Source organism: Bos taurus, chromosome 1, assembly GCF_002263795.3.
Source record: "Bos taurus isolate L1 Dominette 01449 registration number 42190680 breed Hereford chromosome 1, ARS-UCD2.0, whole genome shotgun sequence".
In the NCBI taxonomy this organism is placed as follows: domain Eukaryota; kingdom Metazoa; phylum Chordata; class Mammalia; order Artiodactyla; family Bovidae; genus Bos; species Bos taurus.
This window is the reverse complement of record NC_037328.1, coordinates 144,807,593-144,835,175: the sequence shown is the minus strand read 5'-3', so window position 1 is coordinate 144,835,175 and position 27,583 is coordinate 144,807,593. Positions and strand designations below refer to the sequence as shown.

Here is a 27,583-nt window from a genome sequence, read left to right as displayed (position 1 = left end):
GGGGAAGATCCCCTAAAGGAGGGCATGGCTACCCACTCCAGTACTCTTGCCTGGAGAATCCCATGAGAGAGGAGACTGGTGGGCTACAGTCAGTGGGGTCACAAAGAGACTGAGCAACTAAGCACCCACATCAGAGGGTGTGGCCCCCGCACGAGCCAGCCCTCCACCCCCCCGGTCCCCAGGCCGACCCCTCCCTCCCCTGTCCTGAGCCCTGCCCCACAGAGCAGCAGAGGGATTCACTGGGGGCCCCAGGCGACGCTGACCAGGGCCTTACCCAGGACACTAGCACCCCCCCAGGGCTCTGCTGTCCCCACTCTCAAGTCCCCTCTCCTTGATGCTCACATCCTGCCCCCTGCGCCTCCAGGCCAGCAGCAGGTGCCCACTGCTTGTCATGTTGACTGAGGTCCGTCTTCCTTGGGGACCCACCACCCCCGCCGCCACGGACTCTGCCCTGGCGTCCCATCTGTCTTGCTTGGAGCCCTCGCTCCCTCCGCCTAGCAGCCGCTGCTCCTTCTGCTGAGTGACACCACTGCCCAGGCCACTCTGCCACACGTCCACACCCCTCAGGGGGCTCCTCCACTGGCCCACTCCCCTCTCCCCCAGCCCCCACTCCCTCTCCGAGGCCTGGGGCTGCACACTTTGGAAGGCCTGGGGGCTCGCGGGACTCTGCCCCTGCCTCCGCCCACTGCTGGGAGCCGCAGAACACCTGGCTGGGGAGCCCCATCCATGACCAGAACCCCTCAAAGGCCCTGTAGGGCGGACACCGCAGCCCAGGCTCACCAGCCTTCAGAGCCCGAAAGCAAACCGAGTTTAAAACGCACATGAAAACCACCCAATCGTTTGTCACTTAATTTTATTACCAAATAATCCAAGCGCATTCTATGAAGATTAAAAACAAGGTAAGCAGCACAGAAGTCCCTCCGGGTCAGAGACGGCAGCCAGCAGGCTCCCAAGAGTGGGGAGGGAGAGGGGGTCTCTCCCACCTGCCCTCCTCCCCCACCCCACCCCCAACCGTCTGGGCGGCAGGGCACTCTGCTGGGGGCGGGCGGCATCCCCAGACGGTTTCGGCTTCTCTGCCACATTCCCGGCGAGTCCGCCGCAGTGGAGGGCAGTGGATGGCCGCTGTAGAGGACGGCAGCGTCGGGCTCGCCCCGCACCTCCCCGTCCTCCCCCCAGCCCCACAGGTGAGGTCAAGGAGAAGGTCCTGACATCAGGCAGAGGTCAGAGGCCCTGAGAGAGGGCACTGCGAGAAGGTGGCCAAGCTGCATCCAGCCGCAGTCAGCCTGGAGCCCCCAGAGGACCAAGCCAGAAGGCTTGTCTCTTAATATGACACATGTGTGCAAGTCACTGCCCACAAACCCAGACGGAAGAGAAAAGGGAGGAGAAGGCCGGCCGCATGGCTGCACCACCTCCTGTGGGGCGGGCACTGAGCTCCATGGACACCTTGGGTTTTCCAGCAGTGTTTTTATTGCAAAAATAAATGTGTCGTCACAATACTCCCGTGTCAACTGCCTGTCTCCCACCTTTGCCAAGCACAGCAGCCGTGTCGCGGAAGAAGGGGCTGGCAGCCCAGGGGACAGTGGCCAAGCCGGCCCTGGGCACCTCCTCGTGGGTGGCCTCGGTGCTCTCACACGCCCCACGGGGTCAGGGCTGCCCACCGCCCTCCAGCTGCATCTGCTCGGCCAACTGCCGCCCGATGGCCAGCAGAGGGCTGGCTCTATAGGCCGGACTGGCCAGCAGCTCCTGGAACCGCGTCCGTTCTTCCTCGCTGCAAGAATGGAGAGCGGAGGTCAGTGGGAAGGGTGGGTGCAGAGCAACCAGCAACCGCAGGGCCAGCCTCGGCACAGCCACCCCGCAGGGAGGGACACCAGCACAGGGCTGGTCCAGGGCTGGACAGGGCGGGGTGTGAGGCAGGCTGCGGGGCTCTGAGATTCTGCCTGGTGGGTCTGGGTGTGGGGGCAGATGGGTGTCTGAAGCCCGGGGGAGGGGGCACTTCAGGTAGGAGCGGAGGGGCTGTCCTAGGGCCTGTTGGTGGGCACACAGGCCCCTCATTCGCCACAACTGTGACAAGGAGCTGCTGTCTAAGGCGGGGAATGCGCACTGCACACTCAAGACCTCACACGGCAGCTCCTCGCCAGCTTGGTCCCACAGGAGCAGGGGTGCCGGGCCCAGTGGTGATGGGGGTCTGCAGTGGGCCCACCCTTCCTGCAGAAGGCCCTGGGCCCTGAGTCCACGGCGGGGGCTGCCTCTCTGTGCCCATCCCTAAGCCCAGCCGGCCACGTCACCTCCCTGAGGCGCCAGGGCCGGCTCACACCTCGGCCCTGCAGCCCAGCACAGCCATGGGTGACCTGGTCAGGTGCCTCTAGGGACATCTCTGCCACTGAAACTGAGGTGACCTTGTCCGGACCTCAGGGTGGTGGGCCCTCCACGGCACTGTGGCGAGGCAGGGTGGAGAGCCCAGCCTGTACCCTCCACAGGTGCGTGCCCAAAGACAAGGTCAAACCCCACCATGCCCCAGCTTTCTGTGCTGTTAACAGGGAGACTTTAGACCCCAACAGATGGCTGACTGATTGGCCAGGTGTCCACACTCCCAAGACACCTGGGACCCGGGTCCCAAGGGCGGCCCCCCAAGACCCAGCGGCTGCCCTCAGCACTCCAGGGGAAGGGGCTTCCTGGTCCCTGGAGACAGTCGTCCACGCCCCCCAGGCTGAGCCCCAACACACCAAGGACTCAGGTGGGGGAAGCCCTGGATGGGCCATGTGGAGGCAGGCAGGACACCGGGCGTCCTTTGCGGGTGTGTGTTTGGGGACAGGGGGCAGGGCGTGTGGTACTCACAGGAGCTGGAGTCTCTGCATGGCGCTCATCCGGCTCAGCTCGGCGGGCCGGGGTCTGCTGGCCGCCCTGCTGGGGACACGGAGAAAGGGGTCAGCGTGGCACACATTCGAGTCTCGACTGGAGGCCACAGTCTACACAGGGCTCTCGGCTGGCTTGGAAGGCTACAGATGCGACACGGCAGGAAGGACCTGGCAGAACGGGAACCCAGAAAACCTGTGAGTCCTGAAACACCACCTAACTCTGGCCTGCAGACCAGGAGCCCCCATTTCTTATTCATGTTCCCTCTGTTCCCTGTTCAGCTGCTCTGGGGCTACTTCATCCCGACTCCCTCCCGCTCCAGAGCTCCAGGACAGCCCCCGGACACTGTGGCCCTGTTCCTTTCACCACTGACCCCTCTCTGTGTCCACCACAGAGCTCCCAGAGGCCCCACCCTTGCCAATCCGGAGGGCCTGGTTCTCCCTTCCCCCAGCCACGCCCCCCACCCAGGAGGTGGCGCCTCCATGCTGGGAAGTCAGGAGGCCTGGGGACTTCATGCCCTGAATCTTCATCCCCATCTAGTTCAGGTAAGAAGGCCTCCCACGGCCTCTTCCTGCTCTGACAGTCAAGGGCCCCAAGGTGCAAGCACACCCCTGGGAGTCCCCTCAGGGTCCAGAGGCAGCCTAGGGTGACATGGGGAGGGTGGCAAGGAGAGGCAGGACCCTCACCCAAGCCTCAGGACATGTCCAGGGCCTGGCAGGCTGCTCACGGGAATGGCACGCCCCTCCCCGCTGGGGTTTTCCATTTTGGACAAAGGCAGGCAGGGTGGATTCCCGGAGGCCACGGGGGCGCAGGGAACTGACCCCCCCGTGCTCACCCCAGCGGCCCAGGGCGGGGACATTCACACCAGACACCAGCCCAGTTCCTGCCCACCCGCTTCAAAGGCTGGGGCCCCAGCTCACCCAGCACCTGGGTAGCTCTGCTGCAGGGCCGAGCGCACTGAGAAGCGACAAAGAGTGGACAGAGACCTTCCTGCCAGAACCGAAGCAGCTGCCCTTTCCCGAGACCCACGGAGCTGGAAGACGACCCTGGCCCTGCCGGCACTGGGGGCTGCGGCTCTGGGTGCTGAATGCCCTGGGGTAACCCTTGGGGAAGTTGCTCCAGCAGAAGTCTGTTTCCCAGAATGCAAGACAGGCCAGTGCTGTCCTGACAGGCTCCCTTCAGCTGGCACCCAGTGCCTGGGGATGCAAGTGGGCCCAGGTGGCTCTCAGCTTCGGGGCTCTTGTGCTACCCCATCCCTACCCCTCCGATGTGAACAAACCCTTGTGGCACCCACCCCAAGGGGACTGGGGCCCAAAACCAAATGGGACTCTCGTCTCAATCCACAGCACTGGTGGATGATCCCGAGGCCCCAAGGTCCAGGAAGCCCAGCTGGTGACAGGCGCCCGCTCCCAGGGTCAGGCCCCCCCGTGTCAGGCCACCCGCTCTCGTCCTCTACAACCTTTGGACCATGGGGGAACCACGTTCTCTAGACTCAACCCTTCTCCCTGGTGAGCGTAGCCCACTGGCAGAGCACCACCTGCTCTGGTCTTGGGCCCCTGAGGCTCTCCAGGGGCTTGAGGGCCAGGTCAGTGCTGGGCAGTGCCACCTGTCGGGGGGAACACCCAACAGCCCACTGGGCCCACTCAGAACCTCGGGCTCTCCCCACACCACCCAGATGTGGGATGAACCTGGGGCAGCCCAGGGCCTCTGTTGGGGTATCCCAGCAGGCGACTGGACCCAGGCAAGGCACTTGGGGTCTGGGTTCCCAGGCACAAAGCTGCCCCACAACATATCCTGCCCAACTCTGATGCCGGGGGGAGCTGGGAGGGTGGGCATTCCTGCACCAGGCCCCGAAAGCCCTGCCCTTGTGAAGCAGAAGAGGCCCAACACCCGGCCCAGCAGACCTCCGTGGCTGACAATTCCACTCCACCCTGCCAACGGGAGGAGGGCACAGGATGGAGGGGAGGGATCGAAGCCTGCGGCCTCACAGCCCACCCCAGGGCCGAGTGTGGCAGGACCCCTGCGGTCCTGGGCGAGACTCCAGGGCTGCCCCCTGGGGCCCACGGTGGTGACTCTCCTGGGCCCTCCCCACGTCCCTCCTTCCTCAGCTCACTCTAATCGTGACTGTGAGGGTAACAGTCCCGTGGGAATCGCAAAGCCTAAGAGTGGTCTTGGGGACCCCAGCCTGCGGAGAGGGGCCAGGACTCCCCAGCCGTGGTCAGACGTCGGCACCCAGATCGTGGTCTCTTACACCATTTCCAGCGGAAGGGACTAGGCTCCCTGGAGGAACACTGACTCTCAGACAGGAACAGGAAATGCCTAGATGAGCCTGGAGCATCTTGTGCCCGAGGAAGGGACGTACTCAGAAACAAAACACAACAGCCCCCACAGATGGGAGTGTCGGGGTGGGACAGCAGAGCCAATCGAGGAACTCCCGAGGGCCAGTGCCAGAGCCGGTTCAGCAACAGAACAGCAACAGTACTGGATCACGGCCCAAAGCATAAAATAAATAAATACCCCCGGGGCCAGCCTGACGTAAACAAGTGACAGAGAAGGAAACCAGGAGGATCCACGTGGCTCTGCAGCTGTCCCGTCCTCAGGGGAGGGGAGCGCCCCTCCTCGGGTGGGGGGTGGGCACAGCGACCTCCTTCCAGAGGACGGTGGGAGGTGGTGGCAGCACAGTGGAGACACCTGCCAGACTCGCCTGAGCCGGGCGACCACGGTCAGCGTCCACCATGGAGGTCACGTGACAGCACGCACCCTGACCGGACGTGGTGAGAAGGGCCCCTCCCCTCTGTGGTCTTCCCTGAGGGGCGTCCTGAAAAACGCCTGGCTCCTCCTCCAAACCGTCAAGGTCGTTAAAGGCAAGAAGGTCTGAAAGACTGTCACAGCCCAGAGGAGCTCTGAGGGGACACGATGGCTGCATGTCATGTGGGGGCCTGGCTGGAGCCCTGGGGCAGCAGAAGGTCAGTAGGGGAAACTGAGGAGTCTGAACAGACTGAGCTTTTAGCCGACTATTATTTATGAATGAAGCTGGTTCCTGACTATGAAAAATGCACAGGCTGACGTCAGACGTGAGGAGAGCCGTGTGACTCTGGGCATCACCACCGTAACTTTTCTATCATCAAACTCTGCTCTAGAATAACGTTTACCTCGGCAGACAGCTCCTGGTGCCAAGAGGCAGTTGGGGGCGGGGTGACAGTGGCCGGGAGAGCGCCCCCCGCCCCGGCCGCCTCGCAGGGCCCTCCTCCGCTGAAGGCCGGTGTCCGCACAGCCCTCTCCCCTCTGGGAGCACCAAGCACATTTTTTGGATGAGAAAACTGCAAGCAGGGTGAGGACGCTTGACCGGGTCACATTTTTGTTCAAGAACCAGGAATGGAATGCGCATTTCAGGCTCCAGCTCCATCACCAAACCTCAGCTCCGATGGCCACTCCTTGTCTGGACCCCACGCTCTGGGCACTCCCATCCCAGACTGGCTAGAACTGACCACCTAACTCTGCAGCCAAGGGGCCCTGAGCCTGTCACCCACCACCCCAACCCTTCCTCCTCAGAGGGGTATTCAGCAGGAAAAAGAATTATTTCAAAAAGACAAAATCAAAGACAAAGGCAACGATGAAGGTCCAGGAACCATGATAGGACAGGAAGGCCTCCAACTCCCCATTCGTCCTGAAGCCAAGCCACGGTCACACCTGGCTGGTGCACAGCAGGACACTCTTCTGCAGCACGGGGTCCCAGGGGAGCAGGACGAGCCCCAGGAGGAAGGCCCAGCCTGGGGCAGGGGGCTGGGGTGACAAGGGCAGTGGCTGGGCAACGGGTGGGAAAATGGAGCTGGAGGGATCCCCAGGCACAGCGCCCGGCTGAGTGGCTGTGGGAGGCCATCGATGCACCACCGGGCACCCACTCCTGAGAAGGCCCAGGGCCCCCACCTCATGGTTGGGCCTGAGACAAGGGTGTCCCAAGTCAAGATGGGCCTCTGCAGGGTCAGTGCCCAGCCCGGCCACACCACTGCTCAGCCTCTCCTGTGGACACAACACTCACCGTCGGGTAGGGGGCCGCCGGCCGCCAGCCTCCAGCTCCAACAGCTCAGGGAGGGCGTCCCTCAGGGGCTGCAGGTCCCCCACCACCACCGTGGCCCTCCGCCTCCTCTCCGCCTTGAGCTTCTGTTCCGCCAGCTTTATGGCTTCAATCTCTGAGGAAGAGGGACACAGGGTCAGTGAGAGAGGACCCAGGAGGATAAGTGTTCGGCCATGGACTTTAGCAGCAGAGGGTCCCGGCTCCCAGCCTGCATAGCCAGAGCTTAGCTGGGAACCCAGGGTGGGAGGGGGTAGAGGGGTGCAGCCCAAGCGACTTGCTCCCCTTAATCCTGGAGATGGCTGTGGAATTACAAGCCTGGGGAGACGGGCTGCAGGCAGAGGAGCTGCCCTTGGGGAGGCCAGGGCCCTGAGGCCTGGAGGAGGGGGTGGGCGGAGGGGTGGGCAGACAGAGGGGCCTGCAGAGTCAGAGCAGCTGGTACCCTCCCCTCTGCCCCCCAGTCAGCTTCTTGGGGATGCGCCCAGAAAAGAGAAGTGGTCCCCATGGGAGGTGGTGACAGGGTGAAGGGTCCCCAACACTGGCCAGGTGCAAAGCAAGGGGGGGTCTCCAGGGGGCTCCTGCACGATGTGGGGGCTGTGAGGAGGGGCAGGGGCACTGGCCAGAGAGACAGGGTGACAGGGCCCAGGTCCAGGGTGCCAGGTGGAGGGCAGGGCGTGGGTGAGCCGCTGGGTGAGGCCGCTGTCGGCCAGCAGGGCTGTGGCCACCACACACGGAAGGGCCTCGAGATCTGAATTCCATTTTATAAGCGGTGTGTATTCTGAAACTGTTAATAAAACACGCTCTCAAGCACGTTGTCTCCACAGTGTGGTGTGCGGACCCGGCAGCTCACTAGTCTGTGTGCAGACCTTGCTCCGGGAGGCTGCCTGAATCTGTGAAAAGCGATTTGTTAATTGTTCTGTATTAGATTCCTTAAAAAAAAAAAAAAAAGCTCTGCTTCTAAAAAGCTGGGAAATGAGGCTGTGATGGATCTGGGACGGCTAGACCACAGCAGAGACGCTCCCCGCCTCCCTACTGTGCGAGTTTTACTGGGCTATAAATAACCAGCTGCAGACTGAATCTCCTCTAAAAAAAAAACTGGAAGCACCTTCCCGACGAGCGGTCGGTGGACTGAGTGCAGCCAAGGGGCCAGGAGAAGCCAGGAGAGAGGTGACAGCCAGTGGCCTAGGCGGGCCCGACAGGGGACCTCTTCCTTGCAAGGGGATGTGGGTGTGTGGCTGCCCAGCTGCCCCTCAGGGCAGGTGTGAGAGGTGATGGAGGTGGGCACGGTAACCAGGGGAGCGGTGATGACACCAGACACAGGGCAGGCCAGGAAAACGGGGGCTGGACAACTCAGGACAGCCCACCCCGAGTGCGGGAGGTGTGTGTGAAATGTGAGGGGTGCGTGCTGACCCCCACAGGCATCTCCAAAAGAGAGTAATTTCCAGAAACTGACTACTTGGGAAGCCTGGCAGGAGCAGCCCCTCCCAGCTAGCAGTCACCCCCAGAGGCCCAGAGAAGCCCAGCAAGGGCGAGCCAGACAAGCCCAGCAGGACACACCTGCCCCAGCCGCAAGCAGGCTGCCGCAGTCCAGGGGCCTGCACCTCACTCCAGAGAGCTGGGCTGTGGGACCAAGACCACCTTCCTCCGGGTCATTGGGCCCTGGCCCAGGCCACCCCTCAGTGTTGGGACACCAGGATTTAAAGGCAATGATCCAGGGCTCTCCATGCTGCCAGGGCAATTTATTCAGCTTGTGAAGCTGGTGCCTCTTCCCGGGGAGCCTAGCACCCAGGAGGAGTTGGGGGTCAGGGGTCAGGCAGGGGAAGGGACAGGTAGCTCCCTTCCTGGCAGGCCCAGCACCAAGGCTGCAGGGGACCAGAGAGGGCAGGGCAGGCCTGGCTCCTGGCAGGACACAGGACACCTGTCTGCCTACAGAGGAGCCAGCACATCAGCGTCTTAGGTTAGTAACAGGTGGGGTCCACCCAGCACACATCTGAGGTGTGCAACGACGGCACAACACGGGCACACGTGCCGGCGAGTCACTGCAGCGGCTGCTTCAAAAAAGGCCGCAGTTACCACAAGAAGTGTCCACAGAATCTGACAGAATTCACTGCCCACTCAGGATAAAGATCACAAGGAAACCAAGAACAGGAAGAACTTCCCCGATCTGAGACACTATCTACCAGAAACCGCGTCTCATACACACCAGACACTCTCTGGTGAAGCAGGCCACAGAAGGGACAGTGCAGACCCACGCTGACCCAGCTGAGCCCAGGTGAGGGCGACTCCGAGCCCGGGGTGGGCGACACGAGCAAGCAGCTCCTCCCCCCATCGCCTCAAGCCTGCCGCAGTGCCAACAGGGCCTGTAGTCCACGTGGTGCCCAGAAGGTCAGGCACAGCTCCCTGGAGGGTCCGTCCACCCTGGTCACCCTCCCCTGCTTCCCTGCCCGCATCAGCTCACCCATAACAAACAGAGCTCGAGTGAGCACTACCGGCTTTATGCCCCAACGTGGCCTGAGGTTACTGACCCTGAGCAAAGCAAGCTCACAGGACAGTGACCATGGGCCCTTGGCTCCCAGAGACTAGAAACAATCCTCACCCCCTCTAGCTGCTGCAGTAGGAAGAGAAGACATAAAACAGAGACTGGAAAGAGAGGTAAAACTGTCTCTATCTTAAGTATTGTAGCACGATCGTTTATGTAAAACATTTTACCAAATCCACAGGATAATTACCAGAACACACAATTTTAACAAGATCAGAGGATACAGAGTTAATAATAATTAATAAATGATAATATAATAATACATAGTAAAAACTGGAAAATGAAACTTTTGTGAATTCCATTTATAATAGCTTCAAAAACTATTAGCAATAAGCTAATGAACAGTTAGCAATAAGCTTATCCAAACAAAAAAAATCTAAGACCTCTACTCTGAAAATCACACAACAGGATGACAGAAATTGAGAAAAATTTACATGAAAGGAAATGTACAAACTAGGTTTCAAAGAGGCAGAGGAACCAGAGATCAAATTGCCAACGTTTGTTGGATTATGGAGAAACCAAGGGAGCTTCAAAAAAATTCTGCTTCACTGATTAAGCTAAAGCCTTTGACTGTGTGGATCACAGCAAACTATGGAAAATTCTTAGAGACTGGAATATCAGACCACCTTACCTGTCTCCTGGGAAACCTGTATACGGCTCAAGAATCAACAGAAGAACCAGACATGGAACAACTGACTGGTTCAAAGTCGGGAAAGGAGTATGACAATGCTGTGGATTGTCACTTTGTTTATTTAACTTATATGCAGAGTACTCCACACGAAATGCTGGAAGAATCATAAGCTGGAATGAAGATTTCCAGAAGAAATATCAACAACCTCAGATATGCATATAATACTACCCTAAGGGCAAAGATGAAGAGGAACTAAAAAGGCTCAAGAGGCCTTGATGAAGGTGAAAGAGGAGGGTGAAAAAGCTGGCTTAAAAGTCAACATTCAAAAAACTAAGATCATTGCATCCGGTCCCATCACTTCATGACAAACAGATGGGAGAAACAAAGAAAACAGTGGCAGATTTTATTTCCTTGGGCTCTAAAATCACTGCAGATGATGACTGCAGCCATGAAATTAAAAGACATTTGCTCCTTGGAAAGAAAGCTATGACAAACCTAGACTGCGTATTAAAAAGTAAAGACATTACTTTGCCAACAAAGGTCCATACAGTCAAAGCTATGGTTTTTCCAGTAGTCGTGTACCGATGTGAGAGTTGGTTGACAAAGAAAGCTAAATGTCGAAGAATGGATGCTTTTGAACTGTGGTGTTGGAGAACTCTCGAGAGTCCCTTGGACTGCAAGGAGATCCAACCAGTCCATCCTAAAGGAGATCAGTCCTGGGTGATCATTGGAAGGACTGATGTTGAAGCTGAAACTCCAATACTCTGGCCACCTGCTGCAGAGAGCTGACTCATTTGAAAAGACCCTGATACTGGGAAAGATTGAAGGTGGGAGGAGAAGGGGATGACAAAGGATGAGATGTTTGAATGGCATCACCAACTTAATGGACATGAATCAGAGCAAACTTTGGGAGACAGTGAAGGGCAGTGCTTCATTGACTATGCCAAAGACTTTGACTGTGTGGATCACAATAAACTGTGGAAAATTCTGGAAGAGATGGGAATATCAGACCACCTGACCTGCCTCTTGAGAAACCTGTATGCAGGTCAGGAAGCAACAGTTAGAACTGGACATGGAACAACAGACTGGTTCCAAGTAGGAAAAGGAGTACATCAAGGCTGTATATTGTCACCATGCTTATTAACTTGTATGCAGAGTATATCATGAGAAATGCTGGGCTGGAGGAAGCACAAGCTGGAATCAAGATTGCTAGGAGAAATATCAATAACCTCAGGTTTGCAAATGACAAGACCCTTATGGCAGAAAGTGAAGAAGAACTTAAAAGACGCTTACTCCTTGGAAGGAAAGTTATGACCAACCTAGATAGCATATTAAAAAGCAGAGACATTACTTTGCCAACAAAGGTCTGTCTAGTCAAGGCTATGGTTTTTCCAGTGGTCATGTATGGATGTGAGAGTTTGTGAAGAAAGCTGAGCGCCGAAGAATTGATGCTTTTCAACTGTGGTGTTGGAGAAGACTCTTGAGAGTCCCTTGGATTGCAAGGAGATCCAACTAGTCATCCTAAAGGAGATCAGTCCTGGGTGATCATTGGAAGGACTGATGTTGAAGCTGAAACTCCAATACTCTGGCCACGTGATACGAAGAGCTGACTCATTTGAGAAGATCCTGATGCTGGGAAAGACTGAGGGCAGGAGAAGGGGACGACAGAGGATGAGATGGTTGGATGGCATCAGACTCAATGGACATGGGTTTGGGTGGACTCTGGGAGTTGGTGATGGATAGGGAGGCCTGGTGTGCTGCAGTTCCTGGGGTTGCAAAGAGTCGGACACGACTGAGCGACTGAACTGAACTGAAGGGCAGAGGAGCCTCGCATGCTGCAGTCCATGGGGTCAAAAACAGTCGGACACAATTTAGTGACTGAACAACAACAAAAGATTAAAGGAAAAATTACCGTGTCCGTGGATGAAGACCCGGCCTTGTTAAAACAGCACTTCTGAACTGATGCACGGGTTCAAAGCGATGATCCATAGGTCACTACTGCACCAGGTGGAGGTGGCGGCTTTAAGACGTTGACCAGCCTGTGATCAGAGTCACACGGGAATGCTGAGAACCTGGACCCCCCAAAGCGGTCTTGAAACTGAGGGACAGACATAGGACTTCCTTGTCCAACCCCAGGACCTGCTTCACAGCTGCAGCTTCAACAGGCTGGAACCGAGGAGGGTCAGTGAGCAGAACCATGGTGAGAGGCGTTAGCTTTCCACAGACATCAGGATGACTGCGCAAGGAGAGAGTGTTTATGACAAACACTGATGAAACGCAAGGAAAGAAAACCCTGAACCAGTGCTTCATATCACAGACAAACATAAATCAAGATGGATCAGAAATCTAAATATCAAAGCTAAAACCATAAAGTTTTCAGAAGGGTAGGATTTATCGTCCTGTCTTGGGACTGGGCAGTCTCCTTAAACAAGGCACACGCACGCGTGCACACACATATGAACGTGCTCACACACTAAACATGCAAAGAAAAGAGACAAAATCAGTGTCCTCAAAATTAGACTTCTGTTCAGTTTAAAAAAAAAAGTGTTGAGAAAATAAATAGGCAAGTTACAGTCTGGGAGAAAATTATCTGCAAAACACATTTGAGGAGACTGACCTCCAGGACAGAGGATTCCTGGAGCTCAATAATAAAGAGCCCTCAGGAGCCTCGGGAAACAAGGCCTGGGCGTCAGGACGCCCCAATGGGCAGCAGCAGACGAAACGCCCATTCACCACAGTGACAGGCACCTCACGCTCAGCAGAACGGCCAGGACTGCAGGACTGGCGTGCTGGAGGGGCTGTGAGCAACCCCAACTCCCCCGCGCTGTCGGGGGCGTAAGCGTACAACCACAGGAGAGGAACGTCTGGGAGCTGCTTGTAAAACTAAACATACACCTGCCCTATGACCCAGCATTCCATTCCAAGTGTTTACCCAGGAGAAATGAAAACATATGTCCACAAAAAGACTTGTGAAGAATGTTCATCGCAGCCTATTCACAGCAGCTAAAAAGAGAAAAGACACCAGGTGTCCATCCACAGGAAAGTGGATACCAAGCAGTGTGTCCACATAAGGAAACACTTCTCAGCAACACACAGGCCCAGACCACAGCTCCACCCAGCCCAGATGAGCCCAACGCCCAGCTGAGCAGGAGAACCCAGACACACAAAGACTGCCCTTACCCGACGTCCAGAGCAGCGAAGCCTGAACTCGACCTGAAAAGAGCAGACGGAGCTGCCTTTGGAGGCGGGGCCCGGCCGACGTCCCGAGAGGACTCTGATGTGTGCGCGCGCACTGGCCCCAAGTCACCACACAGCACACTGAAGGCCCAGGCCACCACATGCAAACGTTACCTCAAGATCAAAACTAAAACGAACCGTAAACAAATACTGACCTCTAGCAGAGTTACTAGGGAGAAAGTGTGCTCAATCTGTAATCCACTTTGGAACATACAGCTAAAACAAGGGTTGGTGGCTGGACCAGACAGACAGACAGCCGTGATAAAGAAGTGATGCGCTCATGGTAAAGTCTGGATGGTGGGCAAATGGGTGTCCGCTGTAAAATTCTTCCCACTTTTCTGTACAAAACTTTTCATAATAAAGTACTCAGTGAAAGAAATCTGGGAGCTGTAGCTAAAGCTACAGTCAGAGGCTAACATTTAGCCTTTTGTTCAAAAATAAATGACTAAGTCACTAAAACAAACCTGGAGAAACCAAGAACAGGGTATTAAAACAACAGAAACTAACAATTTAGAAAACAAAACAGGAGACGACAACTAAAGACAGGCATTCCTGGAACAGATAAGACAAAATCAATCAGAAGAGAGAGAAGGGGATACAAATAAAGAGTAATAAAGAGGTTAAATAATGAGAAACTAGCAACTCTGCCAATAAAGGCTGAGATCTGATTAGATGGTTTTATGGGAAAATGAGTGAGTGACCAAGATTAGCTCAAGTAGTTAAAAAAAGGCCAACCGTCACAGAAGAAAACTTAAACATCATCAGAGAACTATAGCCCAGAATATTCAGGGGTCCAGTGGTCCCAGCCTATTAACTTTCCAAATCCATTTTACAAAGAATATTTTGCACAACCCCATGCTACAGACCGTGGAAAAGAAAATGCATGAATGGACATTTCCTTAAGACACATCCAAAAACTCAAAGAAAACTTAAAATTAACAATTATGGATGAAACTGATACATTTCTCTAAAAATTTTGAATTTATTAAACATATAATTTGTTTAAAACCTTCAAGGAAAAAAATAATGCTGGTCATATTTTAACGGTGTGAGAACATAAAAAAACATTTCAAAGTAGTTTTAAAAGTCAGCAAAATCAGACTAAAAAGATAACTGTAAGAAAAAAAAACAACAAAACAATGTTCACAAGAAAACCTTCAGAAAAACACCAGCAAATATTCAGCATCATGAAAAATAAGTATATTTTCCAAAATTATTAAGAAGAAACCCACCCTGATAGGCAGGCCAAGGCACCCCCATAAGAGGGCGAAGGCCGGGGTCCCTGACCCCACCAGTGGGTGAACGGCAGCTTCTGCCAGGGACCCCGAGGGCCACACGCAGGCCAGGAAGGTGATCTGAGAAATTTCGTGTCATAAATCACCTGACCCTCAGGCACTCCCTCTCTGACGTTTTACCCCCGAGAGTGGGTGACACTCCTGGTGGGGAGTGAGGTAAGGCCGTGCAGACCCTCGCATGGGTGACAGGGCCACCCCTCTGCCATCTGCCTGTTATAGTGCAGGCTGCCTCCTCCAGGGCCCAGACCACCCAGAGGCCGGGTTCTGAGCCAGCCCAGGACAAGGGTCCACTGGGGACGGGACAGGACAGGACGGGGAAGCTTACTCTGCAGCCACCGCTCGCGCCTCAGCTTCAGCTTCTCCTTCTTGGGCAGAACAGTCTTGGCCTCAGCACCTGCCAAGAGAACACGTGTGAGCAGGACAGACCAGGAGCCCAGGTTGCACCTCTGCTCAGGGCGCCCGCCGCCGCGCCTGGCCGTGGCTGCGGGACACCTGGGACCCAGGGGCTGCAGGCCGCCCGCACACTGGGCTCTCACTGGTCTCCCCAGAGACAACACACACACCCGGCGGGTGCACTCTCCAAGATCCAATGGCCGCAGACTTCCGGCATCTAAGTAGAAGCTGAGAGGACATACGCTTGTCAGGGTGGCCTACTGCTCAGTCAGTTCAGGGAAGCCAGGACTCCCACGGGGCTCCCACCTCTTCTCCAAGTCACAGCCCACACCCACAGCCTCATGCCTAACCTCTGCCCGTGCCCCAGGCTGACCCACTCTCCTCCCCACTCACCCTGGCCCCTCATCCCTAGCAGGAAGGGCCGCCAGTCACCCGGGGCTGGTCAGCGGGCTGCAGGTGCCCAGGCAGGGAGGCGGGACAGAGGGCCTGCACGGCGGGGCCCACGCGGGTGCCAGGCTACAGGGGTGAGGTGAGGACGGCTTGTCCGGGAGGGGAGCTGAGTAAGGGGGGCGGTGGCAGGAGGCAGAGGGCAGCCTTACATGGGGACCTCGGACAAGACTCAAGCCGGACACCTGTCCCCAAAGGTCCAGGAAGCCACCTTTCTGCCCCAATCCCGTAACTTCTCTAAGATTTTGAAATCATTTCAAAAAAAAGAGTCTACGACACATGGAGACTGATGGAATCCTAAGTCTGCAGCCTGTGATCAAGGGACAAGTTGGCAGGTGGGTCAAGCCCACCCTGTACCACCCAGGACCCCTTCTCAGCAGCCAGGACCCCCGACTCACACTCAGGAAACAGGTCCCAGCATGCCAACCCTGTGAGGCCCAGGCGTTGGGGAAGGCAGGGTGACCAACGCATACCTCCACATCGGCTGCTGTGAAACCTGCGCTGCAGAACCGTGAGCATCTTAGTGATGCTTCAGGTGAGAGGGTCACTTCAAGTGAAAACTCACTGGGACAGAAGGAATGGCCGATAAAGCCCAGCCCGCTCCCTGGGGAAGCACAGCTCCTTATAGAGACCTGAGCCCAGTGACTTGAACCCAACCTCAGGGCTGATCCAGAGGGTGGCCTGAGGGCGGCCCTCCCACTAGGAGGAGGAGGAGGGCAGGGACTTGGTGCCAGGCTGGACGCTTCCTGCCATCGTCTCCCCCTCTAACCACCTGTGTCCTGTGCTGTATGCAACAGGCCAGCAACCATCCACTTTCCTGCCCCGTGATTCTGACCCCCACTGCCTGCGGGGCCCTGGAGGTCCCAGTGCACCCAGCTCCTTGGCACCCCAGGCCTGTCCGGATGCATCCTCATGCAGCCACGCCACAGCCAAATCCTCCTGCCTGTGGCACCAGCCAAGAGCCCACCCAGAGCCAAGAAGAGGCACTGAGAAACATCTGTCCTCCTCCTCCTCCTCCCACTGGCCCAAGGGCCCAGCCCTTCCCTTGATGCCATGCAGGCAGAGTCCTCCGGGCTGGATCTGACTGCCCTTCCCAACTTCCCTGTCAGGCAGAAAGGGCTTGACCAGACGACAGCAAGACGAGCCCAGCAGTGGCCTTCCCTGCCTCCAGCTGCCAGCAGGCCCAACGCAGTGGCCTGTGCCCTCCAACTCACTGGTCGAGCACCCAGAACACAGGCCCTGCCAGTCAGGGTCAGGGTGTCCCCAGAAGCTGTGGGCTCCTCCCCTCAGGGCCTCCCCATGGCAAGGAGGCAAGAGCCTGGGCAAGAAGGGGAGGTGCGCAGAGCTTGCGGCCACAGAGGTCACAGCGCCTCCAGCAGCAGGCAACCAGCGCCACAGCCAGGACCAGGACAGTGTGGTATCCTCCAGCCCCCAGACCCACACACGCTGCTGTCCACCGAAGACCTCCAGGCCTCCCCTCCGCATCCTCTGGAGGTCAGGGGGACCGAGGGGAGAGCCAACCACCACCCCTCCAACCCAAAGCGGACCCCACCCAGGGCCGGATGCAATGGATGGCAGCTTCCTCTCAGCCTGGACACCTCCTATTCCACTTGGAGAGGAGTGAGGAGAACTGGATTCTGTCACAGCCCTGACCTCACAGCTGCAGGAAAGGTGGGGAGGTCTGATGGGGAGCTTCAAGCCCCTCTGGGAGGTGCTCAGATACTCCAATGCCTGAGGTCAGCCTGCCCAAGCCTCTTCTCCTCCCCCAGGCAGGACAGGCCTGAGGACCAGATGCAGCACTGCTGCCCTCTGCTGAGCAGCTGCCTGAGTTTCAGAGGAGACCGTGGTAGCCGGTCAGCAGGGGGAGCTCGGCTACAGAGAGAGGGAAGGTCAGGCACAGAGCTCTCTGCCTGGGGCCCCCGGGAGACAAGACAGGAGCCCCCAAAACCCGGTCCCTCCACCGCGACCTCCAGGCCAGCAGGGCCACTCACCATTGTCACATCCCCAACTTCTCCGCCCAGAGCCCCTGCAGACATGCTGCATGGCCACCTCCTCTCTCTGGTCCTTCTGCTCCTGCGTCCCCGACCAGGCCTGTCCTCCACCTGCTCATGCCTCCGCTTGAGTCTAGGGGTGGGGACTGTCCAGCCCAGGGTACAGAGGACTGGGGACACCCAGGCGCTTATCTGAGCACAGAGCTTGTTTCCTGCATGGTCGCAGTGCAAGGGAATATAGTACTAGAAACAGAACTGGCCAGTGGCACCCCATGGGAAGAGGACGTGGGAGCCCAGAAGGGCCCCAGACCTCTACTGGCCCTCCAGTCCCCGGTCCCCACCCAGAGCTGAGTCCTGCTGGTGGTGGGTGGGGGCGGTCTGCAGGGTGGGGAGGCCCATCACCTCAGAACCCAGTGCTTCCCCCTAGGAGGCTGAGCCCCTGCCTGAATCAGAAGGGGGCAGTCCTTGGCTGGCAGGGCTCCCAAAGGGAGCCCTGAGAGAGATGCCACCAGCAAGGCCCACCAGCCCCCCTACCCTGGGGTCCACCAGCCCCACTGAGTCCAGGCTGCAGGGGAGGGGGCACAGCAGACCCCGGGGAGGGGGGCACCACCAGTCTCTGGGACCACATGACCACAGGGCAGTGTAGCACGTGCCCACAGGGGCCAGGGAGCTGGACAGTAGAGCTGCCTGCCCCCAGCCCGCAGTGAGGACGCTCTCGTCCAGGTGGACAGGTACCCTGCCTGCACGGCCCAGCAGGTCACAAGCAGAGCTGAGTCACTGGACACCACGTTCCCCATGACCTGTGTCTGCCCTGGCCACCACTCCAGCTCAAACCCAGGGGGCTGCCAGGCCCAGCGCCCAAGGGAGCCAAGGCACGGGTCAATGCGGAAGCAAGTCTGCTGCTGCAGAGGGAGGTGTGGGCACAGTGACAGACACCTGCCACTGGGAACCAGGCACCTCGGCCTGCAGAGAGGAGGCCCACTCAACGGGACGTGTGGCCAGTCAGGCCCACAGCTTCCCCATCCTAAGGCCAGGCCCAGGCACCGTTCCCAGTATTCCACAGTTACAGACTTGTCTCAACCCCAACACAGAAATAAGGCCTGGTATTACCCCGACCCTCAGCGGGAGGCTCCTGAGCACACGGCCTCAGGCCGCCCACCCACCTTCTCCACCCTCGGCACTGGGGCTCTCGGGGCTCTGCCAGCCGCAAGGCCACAGGCACATAGCCCGCTGCTGAGCTCCAAGCTCTGGGCCCTCTCCTCCTGCCATTCTCCTTTAGCTTTCTGTACACTATGACTTTTTTTTTTTTTCAAAAAGGCTTCTGACTGGGGAGAGACTGCTTTCCAAGAGCCGGCCAGTCCCCGTCTTCTGCCTCCTGGCCCTGCATGCCAGCCCCTCAGACTATAAGAGATGTTCTCCTCCGTGGCTCCTTCTCCTCCCTGACCAGCCCATAGAAGAAAACACCTTCCTTTCTTCTCTCCCTGCCCCTCTAGCACCCCTGTGGTTTTCAGGCCATGCCACTCAGATTTTAGTGTCCCCTCCACCTCGAAGTGACACCTCATCTTTCTGATCAGCCACGCTCCCTGGGCAGCCCACGCTGTCTGTGGCGGCCTTTCCGACGACCCCTCAGACTCAGCGTGAAGGCTCAGGGTAACTGAGTGTCTTCGGCGCACTGAGACAGTCCTATGAGCACAGGCTGTCATGCCCACAGGCATGCGCCAAGGCGCTGCCACCTCAGAGACAGCGACCAGGACCACGAGGACTGATCAGGAGACCCAATGACAGCCCATCACAGCTCAGGACCAAGAGGACCCTGGGTCCAGGAGGAGATGGGCACTTCTGTGCTCCCATAGTTGAGAGGCAGGACCCACTAGGCTGTGGGCCAGTATCCTAAACCTGGCAGCATCAGAGACTTCTGGAGGGGTGTGTGAAGACAAGGTTCGGCAGGTCTGGGATGGGGCCCCAGTGGTCCTGGTGCCGGCCCAGGCCTCCCCGAACTGGGTGCAAAGCCTCAGACCCACCCCACCCACACGGTGCACGGGGGAAGGACAGCAAGAGCTGAGACAGCACCGCAGCTGTGCCAGGGGCGGGCCTGCAGTCACTCCCAGGGCGGCTGCGTGGCTCTGAGCTCGGCTACGTTGCCCTCCCCCTCCGCTGGTGCCGCAGCCTCGTCTGCACAGGATACAGTGCGTGTGCATCAGCCCCTCACCAGCGCGAGGCTGAAGGGGCCCGGACGAGTCCCGAGCAGGCCCACAGCACACCTGCCCAGCAGACGCCACGCTCGCCTGACGGACGCAGGTAACAGATGCTCAAGATGCAGCGCCAGCAGAGCATGGCCGTGTCCCTCCACTCCCTGCACACCTCTCAGGGACGCCAGTGACAGCACGGCTTCTCTGCTGGGTCCCCTGAGCCCCACATGGAGGTCCCACTACAGGGAGGTCAGAGGCAGTGCTGGGTTGTGGGCTGTTCCCTGCGGGACCCACCCTCTCAGGTAAGTGGGGATCCGTGTGCTGTGCCTCTGTGGACATGGCTCACAGCGAGGGGACGTCTGTCAGCTGCCGCAGGAATGCGAGCCTCCTGTGGCAGGAATGCGAGCCCCGGACGGAGGTGAGATGTCCGAGTGCCACGCTGAGCGCCAAGTGCCCAGCACTTGCCAATGGACAGAGTGAGAAAGACAGAGGTATGTAGGAGGGCAGGGACGGCAGCACCCATCGGCTCCCTGGAGGACTAGCTCCCTCGGCAACTCAAAAACCCTGGAAGAGTTTTTGCCCAAAATGATAAAGAGCTGCTCTCCATAACACATAAAAATTCTTCATGATTAAGAAAAGTGATCAAAACTGCCCAGTACACAAACCACAGGAGAACCAGTTAACACACAAAACTGCTGGATCGTGTGTGTCACCAAAGGGGCCTGAGTGGCCGTGACCCCAGACCCTTCCTGCCCTCCCGACGGCAAGTGCCCTGGTACCCCCCGATCCCCACCCCTGAGCACGGGCAAGTACTCGGGCAGGACGCAGCCAGAGCTCTGCAGGATCCAGCCCAAGAAGCAGCAGGAGGGTCTGAGGGTGAGAAGATGGCGCTGAAAACACACCGCTCTGGGAGCCGGGATTACTCCGGGCTGGAGCCAACAGAGCCAGCAGGTTGCGACTCCCCTCATCTGACCTAAGCTGGGAGCTTCTGAGGTGAGGTCTGCCTGGGTCCCCTCCTCCGGGGAGGTTTAACGCCATGAGGACGCCAGAATCAGGACCACAGGGAGCCGCACACACGAACCTCCCCATGCTCACCACCCACAGCACTGCTGCTGCTCCTCAGACGCTCCAGAGGCCCAGGTGCTCACCACGCCTCTGAGCCGTCACTGAGGCCTGGGCGAAGCCTGCACACGGTCACGGGATGTGACCTGCACACAGCAGTTTTTCTGTTTTTCTCTTGTTAATCTGTCTTCTCTTAGTCTAACCTGCAGGGTCCTAGCTGAGAATCTAGGAGGGCAGAGACGAGAAGGCTTCCCTCCCTACAGTCTCAATGTACAAAGAATAGCAAGGAGATCTGGATAACTCTCCAGTGAAAAAAAAAAAAAATCCAAACCAAGCTGCAAACAACACGATCTCACAGGAAACACTCAACACAGGCTTACCTGTGAAATAACTACAACTTATAACTCCAGCAGCAGTTCACAGACTGTACATGGAAATTCAGAAAAATAATGCTGAACACCGGAAGCCCTGCCCTGGAGGCCAGAGTGCTTCAACAGGACTGAGAACGCTTCTCTCAATCGCTCAGCCGTAAACACGCAGCTAGCATAGGTGGCATGAAGGCTTCACCTGCCGAGAGCGGACGAGGTGTGGCTGCCCAGGGCAGGAGAGCCGCCCCCTGCTCCAGGACCAGCCCAGACAGGACACCGGGCTAACAGTGTCACAAAGCCCGAAATGGGGGGTGTGCAGTCGGAAAGACCTCTCCCCACGATACAAAAGGGAAGGAAGAGGGGCTTGGGGGCCACAGTGCACCCTGGATCCTGCCTGAGGCGTCAGGGAGACAGGGGCTCCTTCTACTTTGCTCACCTGCAATAAGGTTATTACAACCGACGTGTTCAGGTATGCTAACAGCCCTGTAGGCATGTATGTCTTTTTTTTCTAAGAGCCCTAAGAAATACAGACTAAAGGATTCCTGACGGAAATGCTGTTTGCCTCAAAATAGCCCAGCGCTGTGTGCTAAAGGTAGGAGATAGGCACATGGAATGTTTAATACCATCTTTCTATTCAGCACATCTTTAAAACTTTCCACTAAAGAAAAAACACCTCTTGGGCTTCCCTGGTTGTCCAGTGGCTAAGACTCCATGCCCCCAGTGCAGAGGGCCTGGGTTCCATCCCTGGTCAGGGAACCAGATCCCATATGCCACAACTAACACCGAAGCAGCCCAATAAATAAATAAAAGCACATATAAGGTGCACAGGGCGACCTGAGCTGCGCTCCGGCCTGTGCCTGTGGGCATGTGGAAGCTCGCCTGCACCGAAGCTCCCCACCCCGAGGTCCATGCTGTTCGCTCTCAGCTCTCACCTCTCCTGATGGAGGTGACGCTCCTCGTCTCCACGTCCAGCTGCTGCACCAAGGCACTGGGGTCTATCGTGGTCCCAGCAAACACATCAGCGTTCAGGCAAGCCAACTCCTGAAGAGGCAAGTCAGGAGACTTAAGACTCGCTCTGCAGCTTCAAGACCCCTCAGCAAGGGCCAGACCCTGGCTTCTCCAGAGCAGGAGCTGGAGAGGAACCCAAGGCCCACCCCCACCCCAGGCACCAGGACTCTCAGGTCACATGCTCCTTGCAGCCTCAGCTCATCCCCCACCCCCCAACGCCCGCCCCTGGGCCTGGCTCCAGCCTCGGGACCATCTGAGACTAGACCCAGGATCAGTAACAATTACAAATCACAACATTCAGGAACCCCCGAGACGGGACCCAGGTTTCCTCCCAAACCTCCCACCATCTTACTCTTCCTGTCATTCATGGCTGCTCCTCCACCTCCACACTCTCCCAGCAATCTCTGGGTCTCTGACCATATTCATCCCACCCCGAGGTCTCACAACCCTCCAGGTCACTCTGCCTGGCACACCATGCTACCCCAGACCCCGCCTCCGAGGCCCGGCCACCTCATTCAGGTCCAAGCTCCAGGACGGGGGCCTTGGAAGGGGCGTCAGTAACCCGGCAGCTTAGGTACAACCTCTGAGCAGACACTGGCCAGGCACCACGCTGCCCTGGCCTGGGGGTAGCTTCCAGGAAGCAGCATGATGGCAGGTTGGAAGCAGTGTGAGCTCAAGGCTGCACTGGCTCAGGAGTGACCAACTGCACTCGCAAAGCCTCCAGTCCCTGCTGAAGGTGGGACTGAACTGTGAAGGCAGCCTCCCAGCCACACAGGCACACCCAGCGGTAAAGGGCAAAGGTTTCTATGGCCACGGGGGCTGAAGCACAATCTGACAGTAAGAGGCTTGCGCCGACCCAGGCTGCCAGGCTACAACACAAAAACAAGAAAACATAATAGGCAGACAGGAGGGTGCACACTGGTGTAGAATGGTCTGTTACACAGGAGCTGAGCCAGGCCAGGGAACAACCGAGATGACCTGCAAACACCAGCACTACCGAAGACAGCCAGCTTTCAAGAACAACAGAGCAGGACACACGCAGACAGACTGGAAAAAAGACCTAGGCAACAGAAGCTGTGTCCGAGGGGCCCACGTGCTGGACTTGGCAATGACCTCATCTCAGCCACAGGACTGAAAGAGAGCATGTCTAAAGAACCAGGGAAGTACGATGACAATGTCTCATCAGAGAACACCAACAAAGAGACAGAGCCATGACCAAACTGCTCAGACTCCCCTGAGCCTTTCAACTAAACCCTGACATTTCACAACACCCAAAGGACAAGCAACAAGGGAAAACAGGAGAAACTGATGTTACAACAATTAAAAATTCTATGCTTCCAAGGGTAATATCAAGAAAATAAAAAGACAACCCACTGAAGTGGAAAAATATTTGCAAACCATATTTATCTGATAAAGTTTAGTATCCGGAATATATAACTCTGACAACTCAACAGAAAGAGAAACAACAACTTTTAAGTGAGCAAAGGACTTGAAAAGACATTTCTCCAAAGATAAACAGCTAACAAGCCCAGAAAAAAAGAAAAAAATTCAACATTATTCATTATCTCTTCAGTTCAGTTCAGTTCAGTCGCTCAGCCGTGTCCGACTCTTTTAGGGAAATGCAAATCTAAAGAGTGAATACCACCTGACATGCAGCAGGATGGATATAATCAAAAAGACAGACAACAACCATTGCTGGTGAGGATGTGGAGAAATTGGAGCCCTCATGTATTGCTGGTGGGAATGTAAAATGGTGCCACCATTGTGGAAAGTAAACTGGCAATTCATCAAAAAGCTCAACTTAGAATTCTATACATCCTAGCAATTCCGTCCCATGAATCCACAGGAAAATTAGTGCAGAGCAGCAGCATGACAGCCAAAAATTAGAAACAATCTATCCACCAACTTATGAATGGATAAACAAAATGCAGAGTGGTCTGGTTTATTCAGACAATGGAATATTTTCCAGCCATAAAAAGAATGAGGACAACAGAGAAATAAGTGCTAGGAAAATAATGCTATAAGAACAAACCTCAAAAACATGTTCAGTGAAAAAACCCTGACACAAAAGGCCACATATTGTATTAATTCCATTTATATGAAATGCCCAGGAGAGGCAAATATATAGAGACAGAAAGCAGATTTGTGGTTGCCAGAATGACTGATGCTAAGTATGGGATTTCCTTTGGCGGTGACAAAAACGTTCAGAAATTGGTAGTGATGGTTGCACAAATCTGTGAATATTCTTTTTAAAATGCCCAATGAATTGTACACTTTAAATGGATGAATTTTATGGCATGAATTCTATCCCAATAAAGTTTTATGAAAGCCAGGGCATTGATGCCAGATCCTGGGATCACACATCAGCTCCTCCATCAGCAGCTGAATGCCCTTGGTAGTTCATTTAAACTCTCAGTTTTTTTCCCTGCAAAATGAGGGCTGGGACTGTTACAAAGATGTAAGGTGACTGGCACATAGCAAATGCTTAACAAACATGGTTGTTTTCTTCAGCATTACTGACCCAAAGCCATGGTTCCCACAAACCAAGAGGGTTTTGTCCACTGTCCAAGTGTTGGCCCCTTGACTACAAACACCAGTAAATGCTTCCAGGCAGCTCCAGGGTCAGCACCTGGATAAACAAAACACGGTCTAACCACACAGTGGAAGGTGATTCCACCATAAAAAAGAATGAAGCATTGTTAAACATCACACAACCTGCGTGAGAGCTGAAAACACTGTGCTAAGTCCAAAAAACCAAACTCAAAGGCGGAAACCTACACGACCCCATCCATGTGAAACGTACAGACACAGGCAAAGACGAGCGGCTGCTCAGGGCCGGGAGGGCTGAGGGGACCGTCGAGGCAGGGGATGGGGGACCGGGAGGGAACAGCTCCAGGGTACAGCATGATCTCTTCAGTTTGCTCTTCCTTTTTTCTTTAATCCTGGGAATCCCCTTTCCTTTCCTTGGAGCGCAGCTACGACGTAAAGGAATATTTACCTTTTTCGCGCAGATTTCTAGAAGTCGAGGTGGAAGGTTTCTGGTTCTCCCTCGCATAACTCCAGACGCGGAGCAAATCAACCTCTTGCTCCGAGCCTGGCGGTCCACGGAGGCCACGACACTTCGTGGACCGGGAAAGCTCACAGACCGTGCGGCAAAGCCCGCCGAGGGCGGTCCTGGGGCCGCAGGGACGCTTCGGGGGGCGGCAGGGGACCCTAGGGCCGCACCGTGTGGCGCCCGACTCCGGCCCGCGGCCCCCTTCTTCCACCCGCTCCCCCTTCCCACCCCTACCGCCCGCAGTATCCTCAGCTTACCTTCCCCGCGACTCCACCAGTCGAGGCCTGCAGAGGGGCTACCTCCCGGGCGGGGGACGCGAGGCCGGGGGCTGCCTCCCCCGTGGGCCTCACGGCAACCTGGTGCACCCGGGCCCTCAGGCTCCTCACTTTCCCCATCTTCCCAGGGAAGACTCACAGCCGGCTGGAAGCCGCTGGGCTGAAGCGGCACACGCTGCCGGAAGCTGGTCCGGCACTCTGACTGCCGGGCGGAAACAGGAGTCGCGATCCTGCCCGCGCCGGCTGTTAGGCTTCAGAGAGGAGTAGGGCGGGGCCACAGGGGGGCGGGGCTGCGGTGCAGACGGCGGGGTCCTGGGGCGCCTGGCCCCGCCTTCGGCCCCGCCCCGCCGCCCAGGGCAGGTGTGGTTGGTTAATCCCACCCCCAGTGTGATCTGGGGAATGATGAGTTAGAACGCTGGAGGAGATCAAGTGTGAAGTACACGAGTGTGTTTGCTTGTGCCTGTCATAAGTGCCCTCGGGGGAGGAAGAGAGCAGAGGACTGAAGGCTGCAGGCACCTCAGAGACATCATGCCAGGACTTATAGGGGCGACTTCACAACATGGATCTGGACTGGGGCTGGAGAGAAATGTCCCTGGAGGAAGCCCCAGAAGCCAGCTCTCAGGTCCGGCGCTCCCACCCTGTCTGTAGTCCTGCTATCACCGCCTCTGCAGGGCCAGGGTGGATGTCTGACCAGTGCCTGCTAGACCAGCTTTCTTTGGCTAGAACCTGTTGCCAGCCTGCGACCAAGCCTAATGGAACTGCTGGGGAGGCTTCCTGGAGCGTGGAAAAGGCCGAGCCCACCACCCAGTCATATCCCCACCCATCTGGTGGCACCTGCAACTTCTTTAAAGTGTGTCAGGAGACATTCTCTCGTTCTGCAGCTCTGCCAGGCCCAAGGAGTGAAAGTGAAAAAGTGTTAGTTGCTCAGTCATGTCCAACTCTTTATGATTCCATGGACTGCAGCCCGCCAGGCTCCTCTGTCCATGGAATTCTCCAGGCAAGAATACTGGACTGAGTAGCCATTCCCTCCTCCAGGGGATCTTTCTGACCCAGAGGTCTGAGCCAGGGATCAAACCCAAATCTCCCACATTACAAGCAGATTCTTTACCATCTGAGCCACCAGGGAAGCCCTGATCTAAGGAAGACACAAAGTAATGACTGTTGGGTACACTTAGGGCCATGGTGCATGCAGACACCACGCTAATCCAGCTGGCATCCAGGAACGACCTCCTGGCAGCCAGTGCCAAGACACTGGGAGATGCATTCCAGGAGCAGCTCTGTTCTATGGGTCCCAGCATCACTGGACCTGATCATCAACACTTGGATCCTCTGCATCCAATCAGGCTTGTTTCCTGAGCCATCTAGGGAGGGAGGCCCGGGCTTGGCCCCTGGACTGGAGGCCTGCTTCCTTGCCTGACTCCCAGTGGCTGGGCCCCTGGCCAGCTCCAGAGGCCCGCAAGGCAGCCTGCACTTCAGGTTTGCTTTTTGCCCTTTCTGTGCAGTCCATGCTTTCTCGATTAAAGGAAAAGACTGTCCAGCTGCTGCAAAATGGATATGTTAGTTTTTAATCCTGGGGCCCCTTCCGTCTCTGCCTTCATCTTCCTGGGTAATGAGGTCACATCCCAATACCCTGACACTTTCATTGCAGCCTCCACCTCTCTCTGGGTCTCCACCTGAAACTGAGGGAATCTTAAAGTGTACTTCTTGGTTCCCATCCCAACCTGCCCCACCACCCCGCAGTGCATCCCCCTTCAGAAGAAATGGCACTGGCACTCACATAGCCACCCAAACCCCAAACCAGGGTGCCACCTTAGCTTACATGTCACCTTGCTTGCATGCAGTCCCCCGTCACATCCAACCCAGCATCAGGTTCCACCCCCACTGGGCTTCTGCCCTGGCCACCTCACTGGAGCCTCTTGCCCTCTGCCTCCACCCCTGGGCAGGATGGAGCCCCTTCAGCTTTACAGCAGCCCCTGCCTCCCCAGGGGTCGTGGCCATGGTCACCCTGGAAAGCCTACCCCCGGCTTTGCCCTTCCCGGCCGCCCGGCTCCCTCAGCAGCTCTGCCCTTCCCAGCGCTGAGTCACAGCTCCTCTGTTCCCTCTGAGGGCCTCCCAGCGGTACCTCGCGGTCCTGATGGTCCCTGGACAGACCCTGCGCCTCGTGCTGG

The 27,583-nt window shown here is 56.8% G+C and overlaps 1 protein-coding gene and 2 long non-coding RNA genes across 7 annotated transcripts; 2 read left to right on the top strand and 1 right to left on the bottom strand.

The window, feature by feature from the left end:
* The first annotated feature begins 185 nt into the window (after nt 1-185).
* Nucleotides 186-1,496, top strand: LOC132345975 (uncharacterized). Its single transcript, XR_009495622.1, has 2 exons — nt 186-899; nt 1,177-1,496. It is a non-coding gene; the product is annotated as an uncharacterized lncRNA (long non-coding RNA).
* Nucleotides 1,450-27,510, bottom strand: SLX9 (SLX9 ribosome biogenesis factor). Of its 5 annotated transcripts, none has more exons than XM_024982300.2 (6): nt 25,398-27,510; nt 22,010-22,118; nt 14,953-15,021; nt 6,893-7,043; nt 2,836-2,904; nt 1,450-1,768 (listed from the first exon to the last, which is right to left on the bottom strand). In XM_024982300.2, exons 1-6 carry the CDS (start codon nt 25,533-25,535, stop codon nt 1,645-1,647), a joined length of 660 nt encoding a protein of 219 aa, XP_024838068.1. In that variant the 5' UTR covers nt 25,536-27,510; the 3' UTR covers nt 1,450-1,644. The 5 variants fall into 5 exon arrangements, with proteins under 5 accessions (XP_024838068.1, NP_001039573.1, XP_015329230.1 ...); NM_001046108.2 differs by having other exon boundaries at nt 2,836-2,901; nt 25,398-25,602; XM_015473744.3 differs by lacking the exon at nt 25,398-27,510 and adding an exon at nt 24,889-25,369.
* Nucleotides 3,023-7,735, top strand: LOC132345971 (uncharacterized). The gene is made up of 2 exons (XR_009495617.1): nt 3,023-4,361; nt 4,962-7,735. It is a non-coding gene; the product is annotated as an uncharacterized lncRNA (long non-coding RNA).
* Nucleotides 27,511-27,583: the final 73 nt, after the last annotated feature.